General features: G+C 40.1%; 1 protein-coding gene across 1 annotated transcript in view; it reads right to left on the minus strand.

The window, feature by feature from the left end:
• Window positions 1-430: 430 nt before the first annotated feature.
• Window positions 431-26,348, minus strand: part of LOC149224404 (uncharacterized) — an 80,307-nt gene continuing 54,389 nt past the window's right edge. The window contains exon 2 of the mRNA XM_089388179.1: window positions 431-447. Within this exon, the coding sequence (XP_089244305.1) occupies window positions 431-447 (17 nt within the window). The remainder of the gene's footprint in view (window positions 448-26,348) is intronic.

Raw genomic sequence — 26,348 nt, forward strand, 5'->3', positions numbered from 1 at the left:
TTATCTAGGCCATTTATTTCGATTATTATGCTTTCATACCTAGTTTAGTTTTCTAGTTATTACTTATTAAACTTTACATTAACTTGATATTAATAACATATCAATCCTTAAGTTTTTATGAATTAACCAAATCATATATTTCCTTATCCTCCATCTGATACCAACGGCAGCAACTCTTATTCCCTTCAAGAACCTCATGTTCCAAGGGTGACCACAGGTTACCCTTCAAACACTTATGATCCGAAAAATGGAAATAAATATTGGCAAAATGGAAACTGAATAATCTCCTCATCCCCCTTGTTGATAATTTCTTGGTGACTATAGATCAAGGCTCTCCTTGATGTATGCCCCTTAATTTTTCCTCGTCAATGACCATATCCATGGTCCAATCCTCATAGCATCGAGAAACTCCAAGGATTGGATCATCCAGTTAATACTTATTATTGCCTGCAAAATTGTGAAAGCACCCGTTATTATAATCCATATAAGAATACCCACTATTTACATCAATATCAAATGTCGAAACATAAACATGAATCACAATGTGACTCAAACTGTCATGATACAAGTTGTGTCCATAGTCCTGTTTTTCTGCCACACTTAGGAAATAGTCAATAAAAGATGATAAATATGATATAACCATCATCCGGTAAGCATTATAAATGATCACATATAAATTCCATAATCAACATCAACATCATCATAATGATAGTAAACTACCATAATATCATGAAATGTGTGTCTAAGAAAAACTCATAAAATGTCTTCGTCAGCATAATGATGTCCTCAAAGAATAGCATAGAGGTCAAACTATGTCTCAAAATCAAGACAATGTAAATCTCAGGTAAACTAGAGTGAGGCACTACATACACCCCCTCTTCAATCTAGACTTTGTCCCAAAGTCTTCAAAACAAGAAAGGAAAATGATGATGCTTCTCCTCGACAAACTCCCAAGTGGAGGAATTATGACTATAAGTTTCCCACCGGAACTTCACTTGGTCGCCATATAAGCTATAAATTTTATTGATCGAAAATTCAAAATGGCTCTACCATCATCGTCCCCTCATCCTATGATCTATAAATGACTCAAGTCAATAACGTATGAAGGATCTAAAATGTAGTGACATAAAAAAAAGCATTGAATACATCACGCATACGTGCTTAATGATGCATGTAATGCAAGCTTGTATGCTATTATCCTTTTCCTATTTTTGACTTAAAATGGTTCCACAAATCGAGGAGAAATCTTTATTTCCTCCCCAAATCTTATGGAACTCTTTTAATGGCTTACTCTTAAGAACACTTTATCTCTAACCTCATAACTGTGATTGATCCAATGGGCATTTTCATGGCTCTTTTGTCAATATTGGGCTTCCTTTAACCTCCCCTTGATCATAGTCATTTTCTCTTCCATATCGTGTACTACTTTGGGTCCTATTAATACCTGGTTCTCTAGCCATCCCTAGCTTAGAGGTGTCCTAGAAGGCCTCTCATATAGGAACTCAAATGGTGCCATATTGATGGAAATTTGGTAACTTTCATTGTAGGAAAATTCCACCAATGGTAGAAACTCTTCCCATATTTTATGTTGGTCCATCACATACATATGTAACATTTCCTCGAGGATATGGTTAGTACTCTTTGTCTGACCATCCGTATTAAGATGATAAGAACTGCTAAAGTTTCGCTAAGTCCTCAATGCCTCTTTGAAACTACTCCAAAATCTTTGGATAACATTGCTCCCTTATCCGATATGATCTTCCTAGGCACTCTATGAAATATTACAATCTCATCAATGAAAATTCTATCTGTTTTGCATGTCTTATATGTAGTCTTAACTAGTATGAAATGGGCACTTTTGGTGAGCATTTCCACAATTAAGTATAGTGTCATATCTCCTTGTTGTTATCATTAATCACATGATGAAATCTATTCATATAATTTTCCACTTGGACTTTGATATTTCATGGGGTCGCAATTGTTGAATGGTGTTATCATTGATGCCAACATCGATCCTCGAATGCCCTTAATATTCATCATGGATTGCATTAGATGGAAGCTCAAATGGACAATAATTCTTAGAAGATAGAAATCCCATGTGATGTAGTAATGATGCCTCACGTTTGATGAGGTTTTTGGATGGAAAGATCAATTTTTTTGGACTCAAGACCATCACCATTTGGTTCTCCTCATCGTTTCATTTCCAATGATAGGTTGTACGCCTCATAATTCCTCACAGTTGAGGAGATATGTCACTTTAAAGAATGGAACCCCATTTGGTTTTTCAGGAATCCCAAAGGAGATGCTACAAGCCATTTCCTTTATATAAGAAATTTAAAATTAAATGGTTCCTTCCTAGTCAATATCAAAATAGGGATTTATTAAGGATAAATTATCAAATTAAGTTAGCCTTAATATCTATGGGGATTTTTTGCTCCAAAAATAATTTGAAAATTGAATTCTTCCTTCAAATGATCAAGTCAGTTTCCCTCCTTTCGAATGGTTCAGCTCCTTTAGATGCCCCTCCTAGAAGTCTCCATGACTACTATAAATTGAAGCTCATTTCCCTTCCTATGGAAAGAATCTCTCATGAATATCTCTGATTAGGTCGATTTGTGGCCTCGTGGAGTAACACCAATCTAAAGAAGAGGCTAGTAACACCAATCTGAAGAAGAGGCTAAGTATGAAGAATTGTTTGGTTAAATTCTTGGTTATGGTTATTATACTGGTATCAAGTTCTTTTATGAGAGTATTAAACCTCTTTTCTGAGGTAGATCTGGTGGGAATATTTGCTCATATCTTCTAAATAATTTTCTTTGGGTTTAAGGAGGGCTTACTATGCACTGTTTTCACCTCTCTCATGGAAAAATTTTGACCTTCCAAAGAAGTTATTTATCGACTCATTTTGGTCAACTTAACACAGACTACTGAGGTCTAATCCACACTAACTCTAAGGCATGTCATGGCAGGTTTTTGAAGCAACATTTATAAATTTTATGGCATGTTTTGTTTGAGATGTCAAGGCTCCTATTCACATAAGATCTAAAGCATCTTTAGGGCTTATCTAAGATGTAGACCAGTGTTTCTTTTTCTACTTCCCTAAGTCTTAGTATCTGCAGATCTGAAAGATTGTCAGCTTGTTATTAGACTAATTAAGTATTTGTCTAAGGAATAAAGGTCTTATTTTCAGAATTTATGCCTTCTAAAATTAGGCATCCATAAGATTATGTTTTTTTAGTTGTGGATAGACCCTGAAACAATTTGTAACTCATTCCTTGGAAACACGATTCTCAATTATTCTATGTAATTCCTTAGAGGTCATTTTCTCACTTCTAGAGGCTGATCTTAGGCATTCTCTAAAACCTATTCGACCCTTTCTTGAAAAACATCTGTAGCTCTTGATCTAGAGAATTTTTTGTTGATAAGATTTCATGATAAATTTGAGACTTGGTTTTGAAACCTTCAATGGTGTTTTGGGTTGATTTACATTATTCATGAAGTTAAAGTATTGGATTGACTAAAGTTTGACAAAATTTTCCCCTTGAATAGTCTGTGGGAGAATTATTTTGATCCTTGTTGAAGGCACATTTCAGTGAACCAAAGGAAGTTCGAAATTTTGCTATCTAGAGACAAAACCATATTCCTCTTTAGGACAAATTGCGAGTCATTGAGACATCTTCAAGGAAAGATTAAAGTAGCAACAATTTCATTGATGTATTTATTGTTTGGACCTGTTGACTTTAGACATCTCCAAGATGGAATCTGAACCACTTTATGACAAGGTAGGTTGTGTAATTTTGAGGGTTTATACTAGAGAGGTGAAGCTTATACATGTTGTGACATTTTGATAGAAAATCTTGCATATTTCATGTGTGCATGTGAGAGATTTATTTTTTCGTTCTCTATTTTCTACATGATTTCCATTCACATGGATGCACTAATTACAATAAAATCTACAAACATAAAAATTTAATAAAATTGTAATAGTGTAGAATTTCATATTTTTAATATAATATTATCATATTTGTTGTGAAGAACTATATAGTGGAATATCCATGATAGTTCATGGGTCAAACTAGCCCCTAGTCCTAGTTCCCATCATCAATGTGATTAGGTTATAAGATTGCAGCCGCTAAACTCCAAATTGATAAGGAATGTTGGGCAATGGATCCCATGCGTAATGGTTTTGGGGCTTAAAGCCCGCAATTCTGGGTAATAGTGTGGTGAAAGCTCCACAAAGTGCGTGGAGTGCGATCTATAAGGAGTCAAGTCAAAGGGTAGTCCACCCAAAAATCTTGTAATTTAATATAGATTGTGTTGGCTTACCTGTGGTCTGCGAACCATGGGAATATATAAATAGAGCAAGGCTCTAGGGGTAGAGTCAGTTAAGTTGGAAATTCTTATGAATGGTATGGGTTTTTGAATACTATATTTCGCTCTGAGTTTGTAAGTCCAAGTCGTGGGTTGTAATAGGAGATAGAGGCTTTGTAGTTGTGTGCGCAGAGGCCTAGTGGAGTCTGCAGCTATGTGCGCAGACCCCTGTAGCTGAGTGCATAGGGTGGACTTGGAATGTATTGGAACTGAAGTTAAAAGATAAGCCGATCTTGAGATATTGTGCATTTTATTTGCAGATATGGATGTTTATGTCCTGTTATATGTTATGCATGTTTTATGATTGCGCGCACCAATTAAAAGGGTTGAATAAGCCAATAAGAACCACTGAACTAAATCAGATTTATAATACTTCCAATCGGGTAACGGATCTAGGCTACGCATCATCACACTCTGCACTAGGCCTCGTGAAGGGAAAACTGCTACGTGGAACGGTGTAAAGGTGCAAGACTGGTTTGCGACCCCTCCAGACTTCATCAAGACATCCCTAGGGTGCGGAAACCTAGTTCCAGCACCCTCCCATACTACCTCGGTTGAGACCTCAGTCTGCGCTCTACGGACAATTGCCGAAAGGGCTGGTAGTGTCGGGATTTGTTTGGCTAAAATACTTTTGAACCTGGGTTAGGCCCCATCAAGCCAACAAATGGTTTCGTTGCTGGGATTGGGATCTTCCTAAGGGATGTCTGATGTCGGAACACTGGAACGCTATGAAGAAATAAATTGAAGAGTGGTTAGATCATAAGCTTCATGAATTTGTGGTACAAGAAAACAAAACTCCGCGGATCTCGAAGAAGAGTTGGCTGGATCATTACGTCTATACAAAAATCCATGAGATCTTCTTCGTGTCCTTCTCTTTTGAACTGTATGATTGGATTGTGAGATTGGCCGACAGCTAGGGAGCAAGCTTGATCAGCCGATATTGTGGACGCCGGAATTAGTGCGCAGGCTAGAGGCATCAGAATATAAGAACGCGCGGGCTGTGGACCATTGGCTCAACAGGATAATAGGATGGTTTATCACTGAATTCACAATAGACACGACTATAAGCTACAGTGAAGTAGAAAGATGTTTTCTCAAAGGACCATGAGGTAAGTACATCAAATCCTTAAATACCTGGATTAAAATGTTGCTATGTGAAAAAAGGGTTATGTGAATCCATTGATGTCTGGGATAACGCAGAGCAAAAAGAGCTACTAAGGGATCGAAGGATTAGAGAATAGTCCCCTGAATTCACTTTCTCAAGAAAGTGAGCAGGAGCTCGTTGGGTTCTCCACAAGAAGTGCGGTCTGGCTAATAAAGCAGCGCATTCTGCAATTACCACCCCCAACCATGCTGTCAACCACTTCACCTACATCCACTCCATCTTTGCCCACCCCACCTCCACCACCCCCAAGGTTTAGTATGGCGAGTGCAATCATGTTGCCCGTATTTAAAGTAGTAGGAAATGAGGAACAAGAATAGTTCTAGTTCGTGGTAAAGGCAGTATGGGAAGCACAAGGAGTTACAGATGATAATATTAAGAAGGCTACATTGGTGAGAACACTGCAGGATCATGCGTTGACATGGTATATCAATCACTCTAGCGATCGCCCAAATGTCGGGATAACAGAGATCTAGGATAAATTGAACAAAGAGTTTAGCCGACTGAAATCGGAAACACAGTCGATCATCGGATTCAAGGAAATTGTGATGCTTCGAGGAAAGACCCTCTGGGATCTGGATCATCCCTTTAAGAGTATGATCCGTGAGGCTAACATGATGCTTTCAGACGCACAACATCGCACCTGGTTTGTAGCATCCCTAACACCGCACCTGAGGACGGCACTGTCACAACAGAAGATCTCAACCCATGCTAAAGCATTAGAGATAGTGATGAGGTGGTTACATGAAACTCCAATACAAGATACTGGGTTGGGAATTCAACAAATCCACGCGCAACTGCAAAACCTCTATTTAGAGATGTAGAGCCTGAAGCAAAATAGGGTGCCACGACCAGAGGCGTGTGAAGAAGTCTCGTGTATAAAATGTAAAGCTCAGGGTCATGACAAGGGTCACTATCCTATATTCGCGTACTATTTAATAGGAGGGGGACCAATGTAGTTGAGACCATAGGCACAAGCAGGGCCAAGTGAGGTGCCTGTGCTCTGGTGCGTGATCTGTCAGGTGGGAGGAAAGCATACAATGGACAATTGCCATCTATTGCAGAACTATACACAGGGCCCACAACAATTATTTTGTAAGTTCTGCAGTTCAGTAGGACATGATAAGCATACTTGTCGTAGCTATGAACTAATGATGGATAGGACTCCGGCATATCGGATGCAGACTTAAATGCGAGGCCTTGACCTAGCTGCAGGAATGGCGCACGGTGGATTTCAGGGTCGAAGGTGAGGAGAAGGAGGAATGGGGCTAGGTAGGGGCCGAGGATAGTTAATTTGCAACAATTGTGGCGGACTAGGGCACTACACATGTGATTGTACTAATCCAACAAGAATGTCTTGCTCACATTGCTAGTAGTTTGATCATGAACCGGCGAATTTCCCTCAGTTGATCGCACATATGCCTGAGAAGGGGGTACTCCAGCCTCCTCAGACTCAGAACATCTAGATGATGAAATCTGAACCTCGCGAGGAAGACCCCAATATGAACATGATGCATAGAAGTGGCGCGACCACAATGGAAGCAGCCCAAGGAAGATACATGGGTTTGCAAGGCTCCTACAAAGGATCCTGAGTTCAACTTGCAATGCGCGAAGGAGACATTTATGGAAGCTATTAGCGCTTGAAATTTCACCTCAGGCTGAGAAAGGTAAACCTCAAGGCTACATCAAACCATTTAGCCTCGTAGCTAGCCCTACGGGGCAGGAGAAGGCTCTCTCCGGTCAATCTCGGCAGATCTTCAATGGAATGAGATGACCAACAAGGTAACACTGATATTAAGCTAGTAAACTGATTAAAAATGTTGATTTGGGGTTTTTTGGGTTTTTGGTGGCAAATTGAGGAATTGCAATTTTGGGTGCGGGGATTGGACACAGTTTCTGCAGGGGGTTCCTTGGGGCGAGGTAGGAGACAGTGCTGATGTCTTTGACTGAAGTGGATGGTTAGGAATGAAAGATAAGAAGGCTAAAGAGAGAAAACAATGAATTTGAATTCTCTTTAGACAGTAGAAAACATCGAAATTAAACAAACTTAAAATTAGAGCATGGCAAGCATGAATTCTTACTTTAACACTTCATTTGTTTAATATGCAGAAGTATAGAAAGGAAATGAATCACATAACAAAGCTCACAATAACATGGAGAAACACACCATCAACACATGAGTCCACAAGAATCCCAAAGATGACTGCAAAACCCTGGTCTTCCTTAGCCAAAAATTGCAGAGATACAGTGAAATAATACAATGATAGCTTCTCCCTCAAGAGTCCAACCTTCCAACCCCTGAAAATGATTAAGAAAATATATAATATAGGCAAGCCAACCTCTTCCCTTGCCTCTAGGGGTCGAGCTCATCCTTCTAGGAGCTGTTTCAACTAATTCTAACTGAGCACTAAAATCTAGGCAGTCAAAACAACTTGCCTCTATAAGCTAGGAAACCAATCCATTCATTAGATATTTACCCTTGACATGAATGAATCTTCTATAAGTGTTAAACAAGAGTAAAAGTGTCTTAGAGTTACAAAAATTACATCAAATATAATCATCTTCAACCCCAAAAAGTCAAACCAAGTCAAACTGTGCTTTTCCGAGCTGTATAGTGAAATCTGGCAAAGTTTGCTCAACGGGTCGCGCACATCTGCTCAACGGGTCGCGCACATTGAGAGCTCTGTTTGAGGCACTTCCCGGTGTCAGAATCAGGTGTAGGATAGCTCGTTGGAAAGGTCTTTGAGTCTACTTTCCAACCCAACTGGAATTTTTCAATTTGGAGTTCAGTTTCCCTATAAAAAATAAAATCTCCCAAGACAGCTTTCTACAGTTCAAAAAAGGGGCAGAAAGTCAAATTTTGCATGTATTTTGACCTTCTGGAGGCCCAAAACTCCATAAAAACTCAAGTCCATCCATAGGCATATGTAACTTTGCATGAAAAATCTAGAAATGCTGAGTTTTTGCAAAAAGGAGCTGCCATGACAAAGGGTCTCACCGGGGGTGAGACCCATTGAGGAGCCAAAACCTGTAAATTTCCAAAAAATGCCAAAATTACCCAAAATTCTCAAAATTTTTTGGGATTTGAGCTGTGGATAGGCTATTGAGTGCCTTGATCCTTCAGTGAGGCCTCAGCCAAGATATGGAGGGGATCGGGCCTCTTTCCCCTTTTTTGTGCCTTGGCCAACCGCCTTGGATCCGGCGATTGTAATTTTGACATTTCTCTAAAACCATGACACCTATACAAAAAGTGAAGGAGGTTTTTCTTCTTTGGCATGTTGTGGAAAAAAACCTCTCTCAATTTTCCAAAATTCATCTTTTATTGCTCTGGAACATCATTTGAGTGCAACTTGTCCCGATGTGTGAAACAAGGAATTTTGTCGAAATGGAGCAAAATGAAGGGGATAGGGGGTTTCTAAATTCTTGGGGAAATGTTTGGAAGTAGGGAGGGATGTTAGGAAGCAGGGGAAAGTGGAATCTCAGAGATTGAGTGAGGGGAAGGGGTCGAAAAGGGCAAAACACAGGCCAAACCTAGAAAATTGCCAAGTTGTAGCTAGAAACTAGGGTTTGTGCAAAAATGAGGAATTTGGCGGATCTAAGGGATGGGAAGTGTTTTATAAGGTACTTTAAAGATAGGGGAAGGTGTATGAACATCAAGATACAAGTTTTGCTGATGATTTGACCGTCCAAGAGAAATTAGCTTTCAAAACCCTAGGAGAGGGAAATGACCTTACCTAGGCACAACTGAAGCATGAATAAGGTGTAAAATGACTCATTCGACACTGACATGATAATGAAAACCCTCTGAATGATGATAGGCTCAGCTGAATGATGACATGGACTGACATTTGGGCAAACCCTAGGCCTAATGCCTAGTGACCAAATTTTTCTTGAAAACTCTTTGAAATGACAAAATTTGACCTTAATACTTCAAAATCACTTTGTAAGAGCATATTTGATCACTGTAGGAAGGCTGGAAAGACTGCCACTAACAGAAGCTAAGAAGAGCTTTGCGGAAGCGTCATCTTTAGGTAGTAAGGACCAACCAGAGTCAAGGATGGATTCATCCATGATTAGTACCTTTCTGGAGACTTGCATGAAGCTATTGCATGATAATAAGGCAGTCAAAGGGTTACAGGAGTTGACAATGTGATGCAAAGGATATCGTGAACCCCGTGTAGTCTGAAAGTTGGGAAAGCACGCATTTCACACGGGAAGAGAGATGACATTAATAGTGCAGATCAGTGAATATGAAATGGATAAAGTAATTCTAGACCTAGGGTCGGACGCAAATGTGCTACCTAAAAAAACCTAGGAAGGAATGGGTAGGCCCGCATTGCAATGGTCCCCAATTCAATTACAAATGGCAAACCAACAAAATATCGTGCCCATGGGAAGATTGCAAGGAGTGACGGTTGATATTGAGGGCGTGAGCACCCAAATGGATTTTGAAGTAATAGAAATTGTTGATGATAGTAATTCCTATCTCGCACTGTTAGGGATTGACTAAGCAACAGATATGAATGGGGTCATCAACCTGAAGAAGAGGAAGATGGTATTTGAGAAGAAATCCCTTTGCATAGTAGTTCTGCTAGATCCGGCAGAAGGCGCACGCTACACCGAACCTGTACGCGATGACGACACTGACGATGAACTCAAGTGCATTTACTAGATAATAGAGCAAGACCAGGATCAGGTGAACCCGACAGCAGATGGTAGAATCTCATGGGAATGTGAAAGTTCCTGTACTTCGGATTTAGATGATGAGATAAAATGCTAGCAAAATCGATTGCACGAGGTAACAACGTTGAGTTGCAACATGATGAATAATTCACTATGGTGCGTGATGTTCGAAGCAAGGGAACTGCCACCATATGAGGAGGTAACGGGAGTAGATGGAACCTTAGACAAATTCGAAGGGGTGGCACTGGACCAGCAACGTTACGAGGCAATGAAAGGGATGTTGTGTGTGACACTTGCACGAGGTGGAGCACACATCAAAAGACTAGGGGGAACTGGTGCGGAGGTAAAAGACAAATGCGCTTACAATTTTGACATCGAACAGGGACCAAGAAGTCAACACAAAGCAGGTGACATGCTCACCGAGGGAAAAGGGTGCAATTGGGCGCTATTCCAGCACATCCTAGACTGAGGAACAAACATCAAAACCCAACGCGGCAGCAGGCAGTGTGACCAACCCTCTACGACTGAATCACCACAAAATTATATATAGTACACCAGGTGAGAAAAGCCAAAAACTAGCGCACAGAAAAAACCCCAACGCTGATAAGAAGAGAGGAAATCAAGAGGGCAGCAAAGAATCACTGGATCACAGCTCTCATAATTAGGGCATGGTGCGAAGACTTGGAGAAAAAAATTCTGCAGTTGCAAGAAGCCATTCGGCAAGGGAGATTGAAGCTTCACAACCTTGATGAAGATTGGGCACAGCTGCGGAAGAAAAGCGTGACATTGGATGAAGAAATCTACAAGCTATGTGGGAAAGCGGGCCACGCGAAATTAAGCATGATGGGGCCTAGTCTAGCCAGTCTTACTACTACATTAAAAAGAGTTATGAATCTGCTAACTTGGCCACGATCGCACCTTACTAAACAAAGGAACATACCAGAGAACAACTCACTACTGAACGCAAGGGTAACTGAAGGGTGCCTGCGGCTTGGGCTAGCAGGTAAAATGAAGCTTCATACTAAGGGTGCGAACACCTGACTATCTATAGGAAGCAAAAATTCAGCGCTCCAAGTAGTTGAAAGAAGGTGCCGGACTATAAACAAGTCTACAGGAGAGCTACGTGGAAAGGAAATTGCGCGTGGGGACAGCAGGTCACAGGGAGCGCGGTCGCGCATCAGGAGCTGTGCTGCTGTGCGGGTCGGCTGGGAGGTGACCGTTGATGTCATTGTTCATGACAAGAGGTCAAACTTGAGGTAGAAAGGAGCGGGCAACAGGTCATTAAGATAGGTTTTAAGAGCTAGATTTGGGGCAATCTACCGCCAAAAAGATATTTAATGAATTGGAAATGGAGGGAAGGGTCGAATTTGAATTCCACAAATACTATAAAACTCCTTGGAGCAGCCTTGAGGTAGCACTTGGTTGATTGAAATCTTAGCTAATATAGAACATTGAACACCTTGTTACCCTACCATCTAAGAACACACAATCTAGTACAGACACGATGACGACTGCAAGAACTAGAATGTAATTCGCGGACGTTCGCTTAGAACCCAGGGTGGCCTGGGAGGAGCCTAGAGAGACAATAGATGCACCAGAGGTTCCAAAGTCCCCACACACGTTGTGCCCACAGAAAAGCAAGCAACCAATGGGACCAGTCTGGGTATCACTAAGGAATCCATGTTTCGGTCAATTGTCAATAGCAGAAAAGTGTAAAGTTGTCACTGTTGAAACAGAAGAAGAGGAGGAATAATTACAATCTCTGACCACCCAAATTGAAGCATAAGACAACGAGGCGGAGAATGTTTCCCAGGTACCTTCGGCAATAACGTTACCCCCCTACATTCCTCCATGGAAAGGGATAGCCAAGGTACCGAAGGACCTGAAAGCCACGAAGAGTGTGCTCCAGACCCCGCTCCTCGATGAAATAAGGTTTGAATGTTTTCCGCTGGGACAAGTACCTAGTATAAAGTTCGAAGACCGGGACCTTGTGGATAGCAAGAAGTTCCCATAGCTAGCCGCGGAGCAACTAGTGCAGCAGAAATGGTTACGTGGTGTAGAAAAAGTCTTGTTACTACATCTTCGGTGGATACCTCATTACCACTACGCGTCTGTCACGATCTTTGTCACTTGGCAGCTACTGTGTCTAGTACATGATGGGTATCTCTGGCTGGAGGAGCCAATCCCCATCACAGCTGACTTAATTCACCAGATTTCTTGGCTACCTACCAAAGGAAATAATCCCGCAGCCATCATAAGAGAGAGTGGCGACTTGGGCCTCGCAGAAGCAATGAAGGCCAAATATAAACTGGAAAAGAGGAAACGAGGATGTGTGATAGCGAACATTAAGGACAAAGGGGTGTGTGTCGCCACCCAATTGCTGGTGGGAAATCTCATGAGGAAATTCCGCGTAGATGAGGTGCCGGCATCGGTGATTGCATTGGCTGAGCAGTGTGCAGAAAGAGTCCATTTCAATTGGGCACAGTTTCTATGTGATGAATTTTTGATAAATTGTCGGGAGGCCCAGGATCTGGGTAAGACCTTCCACTACGCATGGTTACTTTTATACATTCTTTTGGTTGCAGGAGAGTTGCCGCAGGATAGCTAATTTCCCACCATTGCGAAGGACCTACCCGAAGCCATGAGGTACACATTGCTTTAGGCAACAAAAGACGTGACAAGGGTGTGCAAGATTAAGATATTTTGGACATTCATGGAGGCAAGCATCCAGACTTGGATCAATCACAGGCCTCGGTTGTCCTTGACAGTATACAACAGTTTGCAAAGTACGGTAGAATTCAAGGAAGATACGCATAATCTGCATATCCAGGCGTGAAAGGATCTAGCTTGGACATGGGTGAAGCTTCCGTTTATCGCAACGGATAATGCAATTTTCGAGGTAATGGTGGTATGGTCTCTAGAGTGGCGTGCTCCAGACTTAAAGGAATTGGAAAAGCTCATAGAATAGCATTGGAAGCGAGAGACCAAGCTACGCCTCGCAAAGCTGGTGGAGAGGCAGTGCAGGGAACAGGAAGCGGTTGCACAACGGCAGGCGTATAAGGCAGCAACAACAACACAGACGACAGAACCTACAACTGCACCTACCACAGAAAATGAGGAAGGTCAGTGTATGCCCTCAGAGCAGAAAATACAGGAGGAGGATGAGGCAGAGGAATGTACCATAGTAGGGCTCCAACTCAAAAGGCCGCGAGGCCAGGAAAAGCCAACCGTGCAACAGAAGACGAAGACAACGACGACCTTCGAGGGAGCTAGTGGCGAACGGGTGCATCAGGTCACTATGGATGGCCTGGAAGAATTGATGATGAAGAAGACCACTGTGTTTGGGGCACTCAGAGCGAAGTTGTAGGCCCTACAAATGCGACCTATAGGGGTGATGACACCACACCTCGCAGAAGGTGCAGCTGCAGCTGACTAGATGGTGCGCGCCCACACAGCGCACACTCTGGTGTTACCTGAGGATGCTGTCTTAGCAGAAGCCGAGGGTGACATAAGGGGTTGGGGGTTGAATCTGGCCACCCTTCCCAGGGAGATGTTACACCAGCTACAGAATGGGGTGACTACTGAACTTCGTGCTAGGGAAGGCCATGCCCTCCAAGTCTTGAGTGAGCAGAAGGAAAATTTAGACCAGATCAGACTACATCGTGACAACCTAGTCGCCCAAAACCAAGGATTGTAACAGGAAGTGGAGGAGGCTTGTAGCATCATTCTAGAGTTGGCCGTGTAGGCGACACTTCCCACCATGAAAAAAATTCACCAACTGGCAGCTGGAGTTCGTAAGACTCAGAAGGAGGCTACAAGGATCCAGTTGGAGTTAGACTTGCAGATCATAGAGCTATGAATGCAGGCACAACCCCCTATAATGCCAGAAGTCAGAGAACAATGTCACCAAGCCATTCAATCAGGTTTGCAAGAGATAGAACATGTTGTCCAGGATTGCACAGGCTTGTTGTATTAGTCCCTCTTCACACTCACTTCACTGCAGGAGGACCCAACACTACACCGGTTAGAGACAGAAGCACGGGAACCACAACAGGCTTAAGATAATGTCCAGGGAACTGCACCAATGGTTGCCCTTACATAGCGATTGGCCAAAATGAGGGAGGCTTAGGCTCTTAAGGCACACGTGGATGCCATGCATCAGAGAGAGGCACTACAAAAGGGTGCCTATGACAATGAGGTCTCAGAGAGTCGCGTACAGTTGATACAATGGACAACGCAGGAATGTGTGGCCGACGTCCGCGAAGCACAGAAGTTACTGGAGGGACTTAGAGCAAAGATCACCCCACCAACAGAGTGACTCGAGATGAGTCATAATTATTGTGTTGGGGTCCTGTTGGGCATTGGATCCCCCGCGTAACGGTTTTGGGGCTTAAAGCCCGCAATTCTGGGTAATAGTGTGGTGAAAGCTCCGCGAAGTGTGCGGAGCACAATCTATAAGGAGTCAAGTCAAAGGGTAGTCCACCCAAAAATCTTGTAATTTAATATAGATTGTGTCGGCTTACCCGTGGTCCACAGACCATGGGAATGTATAAATAGAGCAAGGCTCTAGGGGTAGTTAAGTTGGAAATTCTTATGAATCATATGATTTTTTTAATACTGTATTTTTTTAACACCTATTTCATCCATTTCTACTCTTCTTTATCATGGGTTTATTATATAATTCCATCTTATAATTATTTATGCTCTTATGGATAAATATTATTTCTTCTCCTTTATTTTTAATAAATTGATCATTATACATGATTTTACCAATGATGGTTTATTAATAAATTGGTTGTAACATCACTCACCATTTTAGCCTCCAAGATTTTTTCCAAATTGAAGATTTGATCTCCAGCTCATCACTAAATGTGCCAACTCAGAAATTCGTTGGAATAAGAAGTGAGAGTTTTCTATTGAATGGTTCGGGCAAATGGAGAAGAATCTGGAAAATCTGAAACATGGGTTTTGTTTAGAACGGACCAAATTAGTTTTTCAATGGGCATTTTTCCCAAATTTGGTCTGTACTAAGAGAAACAAAAGGTTCTCTGAAGACGTTTTTCTCAGATTCGTTGTTATGGCCGTTTTCCAAATTATCTCAGTTGCAATACCAAATTCGACCTGTTCATGTTGAATGATGATGGAAAGATATTTCAGATATGATCTTGTTGATCAAATTGTTGTCAAAATTCCAATTTTGTAATGAGAATCATTTTGTAATCATCTTTGTTGTAACTTCTCTCTACTCTCTATGTATTTAAATGAGGACAGAGATCAAAGAAAGAGGATTCATGATGGATGATTAGAGAGAGAATTAGATAGATTAGAGATAGATAGGATAGGATAGGATAGGAGGAATGGGAGAATTACTATTCAGAAATTGTAATTGTTATTGTTAACTCTCATTGTTGAAGCAGAGAATGAAACTACTGTAATGTTTATGCAATGATTAACATATAAAAATAGTTGCAGTTCCTCCGCAACACCTGAAGTAATCCGGCGGTGCTTCACTAGCGGCTAAGGGTTCGGCCCTGGTGGATCCACTTGCTTCTTGTATCATTATTTTATAGTTCCATGCGATGTTTTGATTTCCTTTTCATTTCTTTAATTTGTTTTATTCAGTAATCTTCTGTCTCTGAACATTTCACTGAATCGCCCTGTTATATCAAAATCGTGATTGGATTGCGCTGATATCAAAATTATTATTCATAACTTAAAATGTAATGCTGTTCATTCTAAAATAATATTACATTTTCTAATTCAGATTCTATTGTTCATTTACAGTTGCGATTGTTGTTCATTTAACTACAATTCACTTACAGTTGTGATTGTTGTTCACTTAATTACCGTTCAATTATAACTGTGATTGCCATTCCTGTTATACCTATGGCTAATGTTCATTTTTCTAGGATAAGATTGCTGATTCAATTTAATTTATATTCGCTATGTGTTTCCACTTCATTAGCTTTACTGTTCCGTTATATTTTAGATTGTTGTTAATTTCCATTAACTTAGCTTTGTTGTTCATTTCCATTAATTTAGTGTTGTTGTTCAAATAGGCTTTGTTGTTATCTCTTTCATGCAAGGATTTGATTTCACCTTTTAACTGATATTGCAACAAGTGTATTTTAGTGATCATTTCCAATTGAATTGCCATTTCCATTTATTTGCTTTAGTGTGGATTGAAAGATCAACAACTATAAAGGACACTGACTACCGCTATCTAAGTTCTCAGATTGGAGATCTTGCCTATGATTGATTTTCATTTGCATCAGTTTACGAGGGAGAGAGTTATCATTACTGGGTTCTCGACTGATGATTGTTTGAGTAAATGATTTAGTTACAGAACATTTCAGTTTCTTGCTGTTCCGATTAGATTTTGTTTCCAACATTCATTTACTTTTGCATTTTAAGCACTATACTGCAAAACATTAGTCTTGAGCAAGTAACCACCTCAGACTGAATACACTCTTGAAATAAAAAATCGTCCTTGGGTTGACAATTAATGTGAAGATAATTAGGAGTTAAAAAGACACATCTTTATCGCTCAACATTTTGGCACCATTACTGGGGAGAGTGTAGCCATTTCTAAGGAGTAATGTGCATCTAATGAGTTCCTGTTAGGAGAGAATTGGGTATTAAAAAATAGAAGGTAAGAACCTACATATGGAGCATGTAAAATCCCTGCTCCCCTGCCCGCTCTCCAGCAGAATTGTTAAAGAACTTAGGGTAGAAATAAATGTTTGAATTTCTGTGTCAATGACTAAGAAAAAAATAGAAATTTTGAAAAACAAATCTCATGATTTCACTTAAGTGGTGATGTAAGCACCACCCATTTCACTAACCAATTGACAGGAACATTTGAAGGAGAAGCCTCAAAGAAACACATGAAGAACTGTCAGAAATAATACTGAGAGGGGGGGTGAATCAATATTATCAAATCAATTATTTTTCATTTCACAATCAGATTTGTATATGCTACTTCACCTATGTGAAACTACGTATATACGCTACTGTGTCTAAAGAAACCAGTGTATATCAGAAAACTTAAGATTCATTAATTGTTGATCTTTAATCAGTGCATCAGAACTTCATTAATCATAAGAACACTAAACGGGAGCAGTAAAACATAACAGATCATCACACACATGGACACAAAGATATAAGGTGGAAACCCAATGTGGGTGAAAACCACCTGCTGCAATTCGTTTCTATCTTCTTTTAATTAGAAACTTCTTTTTACAATGATTTTGTACTGGTGTAGTCTTATACCAGTATGCAAGCTGCTACCTGCAGAAGGCTACAACCTTCTCTCGTTCTCCAGCTTCTCCTGGAAGGGAGCTACAACCCCCTTAGCTCTTGTACTAGCTGAGGTACTAGTACGTAGGTGCTGACCTATAGAAGGTTACAATCTTCTCTTTTCTTCCAGGGACCACGTTTCATAAATTTTCAGACTAGATCCATGAATAACATCAATCAAACATGAAGTATATCTGTATCAACCAATTTTCTTTGCACCAAACAAAACTGAATCAAATAGTCACTTCTCTGAATGTTGTACCCAGAAAAAAGTAACAGTAACCAGACACCAATTCTAAACCCAGACCACTGCATCAATAAACAAAAGTAGCTAAAACATATATCAAGAGACGTACGCTACTTCAATGTGTACAACCTGTGTGCATACGCTTCTGAATTAAGGCCAACCTGCATATACGCTATTTTGAATTACAGAACCAACGTGTATACACACCTTTTCTTTGCTAAACCTATGTACAGATCTATAAAAGATAATTCATTCTTTCAAATATTTAGACATCAGTTACACCCAGATTATCAGATTTATAGATCAAGTCATGTGACAAATATAACAGATCAAAATCACACAAAAGATACTACTATTCAAGTCTTGAGTTTTGACCCATCAATAGAGCTTATACATCTTCTTGCGCTCAGGTTCCTCCTTGATTCAGATTCAGCTATGCACCATAAGCCAATCACCAGTATTTCAGATCTTGATCTTCATAAGATGTTCAAAAATACTTGAGTTAATCCTCTTCCAAATGATCTCCTCCTTTTTATAGTCTTAGGTCTTTCTCAAACCATGATCCAAAACCATAGAGAACCAATACTAGGGATCCAATACCTGGGTTCAATACTTCGGACGCAATACCAAGGTCCAAATACCATGGACCCAAAAAATAAGCTTTCCCACATGTACGCACTTTTCTGTGCATGAAAGTGCGCGTATACGCATACGCGACTTTTGATCATCAATACCGCGTGTATACGCGGCCTGTTTAAGAGGAACCTGCGTATATGTATTTTTCTTCCATTCTGAGAGCTTTCCATTTGAGTGAGTTGCCATCAAGGACAACACCTGTGCCATAGTGCCAAACCTGTGTCATAATGTCAACAATCTCCCCCTTTGGACTTAATGGCAACCAAATCATTCAAAGTCGTTCTCCCCCTTTGACATCAAGGGCAAAGGGTTATGCTCCCCCTGAGTACATGCTCGAATCTCTGCTCTGCTGTACTGTCCATGCTCCCCCTGACTGTAGGCAAGGTCTGCAAGAAGATGTTCTACAAGAAGATACATAACCTTATACATCATAAATGACCTTCCTACCACCAAAGACTCATACATACGTCCATCTCCCAACCAAGTGGGGATTGAATCATCCACCCAACCAAGTGGGGATACACCAAAATTTTACACAAGATAAAACAAGAACGTTACATTATCCATCCCAGGCATAGTGAGGAAATCAAAGTAGGTTGTTACATGACCTTGACACAAAAGAAATACATGACATAGAGATGAAATATCTACAACCAGATAGTTATCAATCAAATAGCGTCAGTAGCCCCTATCAATCATCATTCAGATTAGCAACCATGTTCTCCTTCTGCACCTATTTCCCCTAAGACCAAAATACTATGAACTTGAACCAAGATCTTCTAGGATAATGCCAATAATGCATTATTAGAAGAATATGTATGCTCCCCCTGAACCTGTGCCAGATGGTCTCTGTCAGACCCATATCAGACTCCTTTCATCCTGAGCCTGGCCCACTGTTTGTCTTCAAACCAACATATATGTGACTATATCCACATAAACCGGCGTATGTACGCAAATTCTCCTCATTAAACTCTCGTACAACCACTTTTCTCTGAAACAGACAAGTTTCAACAGCAGGATGATGCACCAACTACTCCTAGCTTCTGTCTGAGGTATTCAAATGTCTCCATAGGTAGTGGTTTGGTGAGTATATTAGCAATCTGTTCCTTGGAGGGAACATACTCCAATTTTACCTTTTGTTCAAGCACTTGTTCTCAGAGAAAATGATATTTGATAGGTATGTGCTTGGTCTTTGAAATAGAGATAGGTGGAGTACAAGTGATTTGAAAATCTTGCAGAATTTGCATCATCCAAAGGAGTTGTGTGCAGCAAGATACAGCAGCCACATATTCCACTTTGGTTGTAGATAAAGCAATTGAACTTTGCTTCTTGCTGAACCAAGAGACTAATCTGGAACCCATAAAGAATGCACCACCACTAGTGCTTTTTTTGTCATCCACGCTTCCTGCCCAATCTGCATCTGTATATACATGAAGTGTGAGATCTGTATCTAGGATACCATAAGCCATAGTTTTGTGTCCCTTGAAGATATTTGAAAATTCTTTTAACTATCTGAAGGTGTGCTTCTTTCGGATTTGCCTGGAATCTTCCAACTATTCCCACTGCATTCATGATGTCTGGCAGGTGCCTGTCAGATAGAGCAGACTACCAATCATGGATCTATAGGTTGGTTGATGTACTACTACTGAATCATCATTGGCGCTGAGGCTGCATCCTGTTACCATAGGGGTACATACTGGTTTTGAATCTTCCATGCCATATTTCTTCAAGATCTCCTTGAGGTACTTGGTTTGTGACAAAAAGGTACCGTCTTTATTTTGTTGGACTTGTAAACCAAGAAAATATGTCAGCTCACCAAGCAAGGACATTTCAAACTCTTTCTGCATCAGAAAAGCAAAATTTTGACTCATGGCTTCTTCGTTGCTACCAAAGATGACATCATCAACATACACAACAAGTATTAGCAATTTATCATTCTCAATTTTAACATATAGATTGCTATCTGCTGATCCTTTTGAAAAACCTTGTTGATGGAGGTATTTGTCCAGATGATAATACCAAGCCCTTGGAGCCTGTTGAAGACCATAGAGTGCCTTCTTAAGTATCCACACAAGTTTTGGATCATTTCCAAGGATGAATCCATCTGGTTGCTCAATATACACTTCTTCTTCCAAGTCTCCATTTAAAAAGGCAGATTTCACATCCATTTGAAAAACTTTGAACTTCTGAAAGCTAGAAAGAGCAAGGAACATTCTTATGGCTTCAAGTCTAGCAACCGGTGCAAAAGTTTCTTCAAAGTCTATACCTTCTTGTTGAGCATACCCTTTACAAACAAGTCTGGCCTTGTTTCTAATAACATCTCCATTTTCATTCAGCTTGTTTTTGAATATCCATTTTGTCCCTATGACATTCTTATCGTTTGGTCTAGGAACCAACTCCCAAGTGTTATTCTTTTCAATATGCTCAAGTTCTTCATTCATGGCCTTGACCTAGCATTCATCTTTGCATGCTTCTCTTACATTTTGTGGTTCAGTAGAGGAGAGCAATGCTAGATAGCTTGAAGCTTCTGAAGTAGTTCTTCTTGTTTGTACACTCGCCTCTTTCTGCCCCAAAATTTGAGTTTCTAGATGATTCTTCTGAACGTACCTTGATGGAGTCTTTTCTTCTATCCTTATGTGTTCTTCTAGTGCCTCATGGGTATCTTCTTCATCATAAGTTTGATTTGATGTTGAAGGATAGTCCTCATCATCTTCGAAAAATTCAAGTTTTACCTGCCTAGGAATGTTTTCTTCTTCATCAACCACTACATCAATACTTTCAACGATTTTTCCAAGTCTTTTATTGTAACACTTATATCCTTTGCTGTGGGGAGAGTAACCAAGGAGAATGCCTTCATCTACTCTAGGTTCAAACTTGCCAAGGTTTTCATCAGTCCTTTTGATGTAACATTTGCTTCCAAAAATTTTGAAGTATTTAACCGTGGGAGTCTTACCATACCAAAGTTCATGAGGAGTTTGAGTGTTGTTCACCCAGACGTTTGTCTTGTTTAGAATAGTAACTGCAGCAAATGCAGCTTCACCCCGGAAGGTTGCGGGAGTTCCAGATTCATCAAGCATAGCACAAGCCATTTGTTGAATCGTTCTGTTCATCTTTCCACTACTCCATTTTGCTGAGGAGTCCTTGCAGTAGAGAATTCCCTTCTTATTCCATGTTCTTCACAAAAATCGAAAAAGTCATCCGAGGTAAATTCCCCTCCTCGATCAGACCTAAGGAATTTGATTATGCGATCTGATTCGTTTTCAACCAAGGCTTTGAATGCTCTGAACTTTTCAAAAGCTTCGTCTTTATGCTTCAGAAGTCCTATCCAACGCATCCTTGAAAAGTTGTCAATGAACAATATGAAGTATTCTTCTCCTCGAGGTGACCTCTTCCTAGTTGGACCACATACATCAGTATGGACAAGTTCAAGTGGCCTACTAGCTGATCCTTCCTTCTCAGGGAAATTAGTTATAGTTTGCTTCCCAAACTGACATGATTTGCATATTCTATTGTCTGGAATTCTGCTGTTAGGGAAATCACGAACCGCCTGATATTTGCATGCTTTCCTTATCTGAGAGAAGCTTAGATGCCCCAATCTTCTGTGCCATAGCCAGTGTTCATCATTCTTGCTTAGATAGCATTGTTGTTGTCATCCCTGGAGTAGGTATAAATTATTTGGTGTTCTTATGCCTTTGATCATTGTTTCTCCTGTATCAATCTCACGAACAATATATCCATTTGATCAAAATATTACCTCATTTCCTTGATCACACATTTGACTGACACTCAATAGATTATGCTTTAAGCCATCAACATACATGACATTTCCAGCTTTGACCTTTTCTTTCAAAAGAATAGAACCTTTACCTTTTATGAATGCAGTGGTGTCATTTCCAAATGAGACCTTCTTTTCCTTTTCTAAGGCACTATATGATTGAATTTTTTCTTTATCACCTGTCATATGTTTCGAACATCCACTGTCGATGTACCACTGATTTTCCTGCCCTTCCGCATATAAGGCTATACCACATCTTTCTGGTTGCGGTTCTTTCTTCCTCCATGTTTTGGGACTCAATGAAGCTTTCTCCTTCTGAGTTGTTTGCCGAAACCTACTCCTGCATTTAGAATCTCCATGACCGAAGTTGTTACAAATAGAACATTCTATTTCATTTTCAAGAGCAGAAAAGTTATTGTAGGTTCTTTTCATGATTCCAGTCACACTCCTTTGATTTCGTGCTTCTCTGGTCATGATGGTCTTGTAGGAAACACATTAAGCTGCTTTATGTCCAAAGTTATGACAAGAGAAACATTGGCCATTGAAGAAATTCCTGTGATTATCAAGCCTTCTGTCCAGGTGATTGTAATTTCCATAGCCATTTGTTCTTGAGGTAAATTGAGAATGATTTACCTGTGGTTGGTTGTAGCTTCTATTCATCCTTGAACTAGATTGCTCTCGATTTACTTGGTGATATCTGGTCATTCTTGAAGTAAATTGTCCCTAATTTACCTGGTGATCTGCATTGTGCCTTTGCTATTGATTGTCAACGTGTTCACTTCTCCTTGCTGTTTCAAGATAACTTTTGGAGGTAGATGGCTTCTGTGCTTGAGATTCTTCTTCAGTATACCCAAGACCTGTCTTGATTAGAGGAGAATGCTGCATTTTGATAATCTCATCTAAAGTTTCAGATCCTTTAGCAAATCTAATATTAAGAGCTTTTGTTTTATCAATATCTTTTCTAAGTCCCACAATTTCACATTCTAACTTTTCATTGTGTTTTTCCCTTTCAGCAAGTTGGAATGTCAGAGAATCTATAATCATATTCTTTTCTTCTAAACAAATTTTAAGTTTAGAAATTTCTTCATAAAGACATTCTTCATCTATAGCATCCAAGAAATCATCATCTTCAAAAGCCATCAAAAGTCTATAATCATTACCTTGTTCATCTTTATCACTATTTGAAAATCCATCACTGTCTTCATGTGTATAATAGCTCTTCTTACTTACATTATATTTTATGTTCCATCTAACTAGTTCCTTACCTTTGTCAAGCTTATCTTTATGAGGACACTTGGCTGCATAGTGACCGACTCTTCCACAAGCAAAGCATTTAAAAGGTAGCTTACCTTTGAATCTTCTAGAACCCCATTGAAGGTTCTTGAAAAATTTTGATTCTTCCTCTCCTTCTAACATATGTCTTGACTCATTATATTCTCCTTTTCCTGAGGCTTTGAATGCAGATTCTCTCATGTCTGATAGTCCCCCTTTTTTCATTTCGAAAGCAGTTAGGATTCCGTGCAGCTGTGACATGGTAATGCTTTGAAGATTCTGCTTTTCTTCTATGGCTGAAACTTTTTATTCAAATTTATAAGACAAAGATCTTAGAACCTTTTCAACCAAAGTAGCTTATTTTATCTCTTCACCCTAGTTTTTCATACAATTAACAATCTCATCTATACGTAAGAAATAATTAGCCACACTTTCATCAGTGTGCATTCTGAGATTTTCATATTGGATTCTGAGAGTTTGTAGTTTTGCACATTTTACCTGATCATCTTGTCACACGGAATTTGTCAAGGGTGCGGACACGACTGACCTTCCTAGAAGTCTAAGACGTTCTAATGACAAACAAGACAAAATGGAGTGATCTTTCTCTAAATACACCTTTTACAACATGAAAACTACAAGTGTTTAGGCTTACCTTATTCCAAAACGCTGTTGTTGAAGTCCGTTCTTGACGATCCGGATGAGCTCCTCCTTCAAGTCAATTCCTGCAACCACAAACAATCAAACAATTACCAAGCACTTGCATTTCATATAATAAAACATATATTCAACATGCAGACCAAGGAACACATGAAATAACTCATTAACACAAGCTATTGAGAAAAATAAACCAGTTTGTATTAATAACGAAACAAAGAAACTCTTACAACCTGGCCTTGGTGTTGTGCAAGTTCCTCCCAGGGTCCATCAAGGGTTTTCCTCTACTTTGACAAAGCTCACCCTCTCCCAAGTAGAATCAAGTGAAGACAATCTCTCCTCACAAAGGCTCTAATGGAAGACCTAAATCCTGCAGCATTTACCCAAAGAAAATGTATAGCTCCAACCTCCTCTCCCTCTGGCTCAATGTCTTTATTTATAGTGCTGTAAAGAGGTTATTCAGGTCCACTATCAATGGGATCATCCCCCTCTTTGGGTGGGATAGCTCCCTTATTGATGGGATAAGTTCCCCCTTAATAGAGATACATGAACCAACTGGAGGCGCATCCATTTCATCAAACCGACCTCTAGAATGTTCTAGAAGTAACCACAAGTAACTTTTTCAAGATAAAACTCGCGCATTTTGCCTTTTACAGAGGGACGCACCTGTCCCTTAACATACAGAGCGTCCATGGACGCAGATTTTGTGAACATGGTCAGCGTCCCCGCAGGTAAGGCTAGAGAGAACCTGCGACCCCAGAGATAAACATAGTTTTTACAAGACTTTCTCTCTTCTTTGAGTTTGAGATGGATAACAGAGGCATGAGACTTGCCCAAGAGGGTAGCATGACTGTTGATTTGAGCCATACTAACTGTAAGTAGTCAAGGTGACATTTTTTAGTGTAACAGATTGCCCCCTAAAGTGCGAAGCCTGGAATAGAGTAGGGTTTTGTAATTCTAGGAAGGGTGAAGCGCTTTATCATTTCAAGGATTGTCTTGTGGATGGCCTGGTTGGAACCTACAATTTTCAACACAAAATACATGGATAAGATTATATCATCGCTGAGGTAGGCATTCCCATACTCAGATTCAAAACTTTAACTAATGGACTAACTATTCTGATACAGGAATGATCTTGCAGTACATCATTTTTATAGACTTTTGTAGACACAGTATGGACGCAGCCATCTGTTAATGATTAGTCTACATAGACAATGAATACAAAACTCCTCGCAGCCTGGATGGTAGAAACTAGATCCAGGGTCTTCACTTCTACTTCCCGAATTGGTACGATTCTAAGCATGTGATTAAATGATTTGATGTCGAACATGTTAGAAACCACTTGATTACCAGTCAATGATGTAAACTGTTAACAAGCGTGAGAGAGACCACCAGTAATGTCAATGGTTCTCAAAGTACCAAGCACAACCCGTGAAATGTGAATAGATGTTTTGATGTCGAACACTTCACGGAATCCTTTGATCGAAAGTCAATGATGTAAACTGACGTCAAAGGCGAGAAACCTGCCATTGATGCATGCAGAATTCAAGGTACTGTCGATTCCTAAGTCATCTTTCTAGATAATGTGCTGATGTCGATAGAAAGTGACTCGTTGCAGGCAAGCCTGCAACACGAAATCATTGTTCAAGTTGAAGAAATGTTGCTGTAAGGACTGACTCAGGGATGGTCAAATGGATGACAAGTATTTTGCAGATGAAAGTTTTGCTTGCAGACCTCTTGAACACATAACGACACGACAGATGGCTTGGTGACGAATACTCAAAGTTAATCCCTGGAACCTGGTCAAAGACTTTCAAAGTGATTTGGTCAACTGTGAGGTAAAAGATTTCCCAACCCAGGTGAATGAAAAAAAATGTCGTGTTCAAGAGTGGTAATAAAGTTTCTTTTTGAGACAAAAGGTAACAAATAGGCTCATTCTTCTCTCTTTTCCCCCACCATTTCTGGCAAGTACCTCTTTATTTTTAACAAGCTTGAGGAGGATAACATATGCTTGATTATAAGCTCATCCTTCGGACGAGTCCAACCTAGTTTAAATTCGAACCCTAGGAAGGAGTGGTTCGTTCCTGTTTGTAATTGAACAGGTCCTTTACTGTAAAAGTTTAACGAGCCCAGTATAGGAACAACTCGGCGTTTTTCAATTTTAGAGAGTCTGAAAAACTTAAGGAAACTCCACGTTGAACTTTTTCGTAAATTTGTGTCCCTCAAGCCCGAAAAAGTATAAAATAATA

The sequence above is a fragment of the Pinus tabuliformis genome, chromosome Q (assembly GCF_031772625.1).
Source record: "Pinus tabuliformis cultivar Carrire ecotype Pingquan chromosome Q, CPIR1, whole genome shotgun sequence".
In the NCBI taxonomy this organism is placed as follows: Eukaryota; Viridiplantae; Streptophyta; class Pinopsida; order Pinales; family Pinaceae; genus Pinus; species Pinus tabuliformis.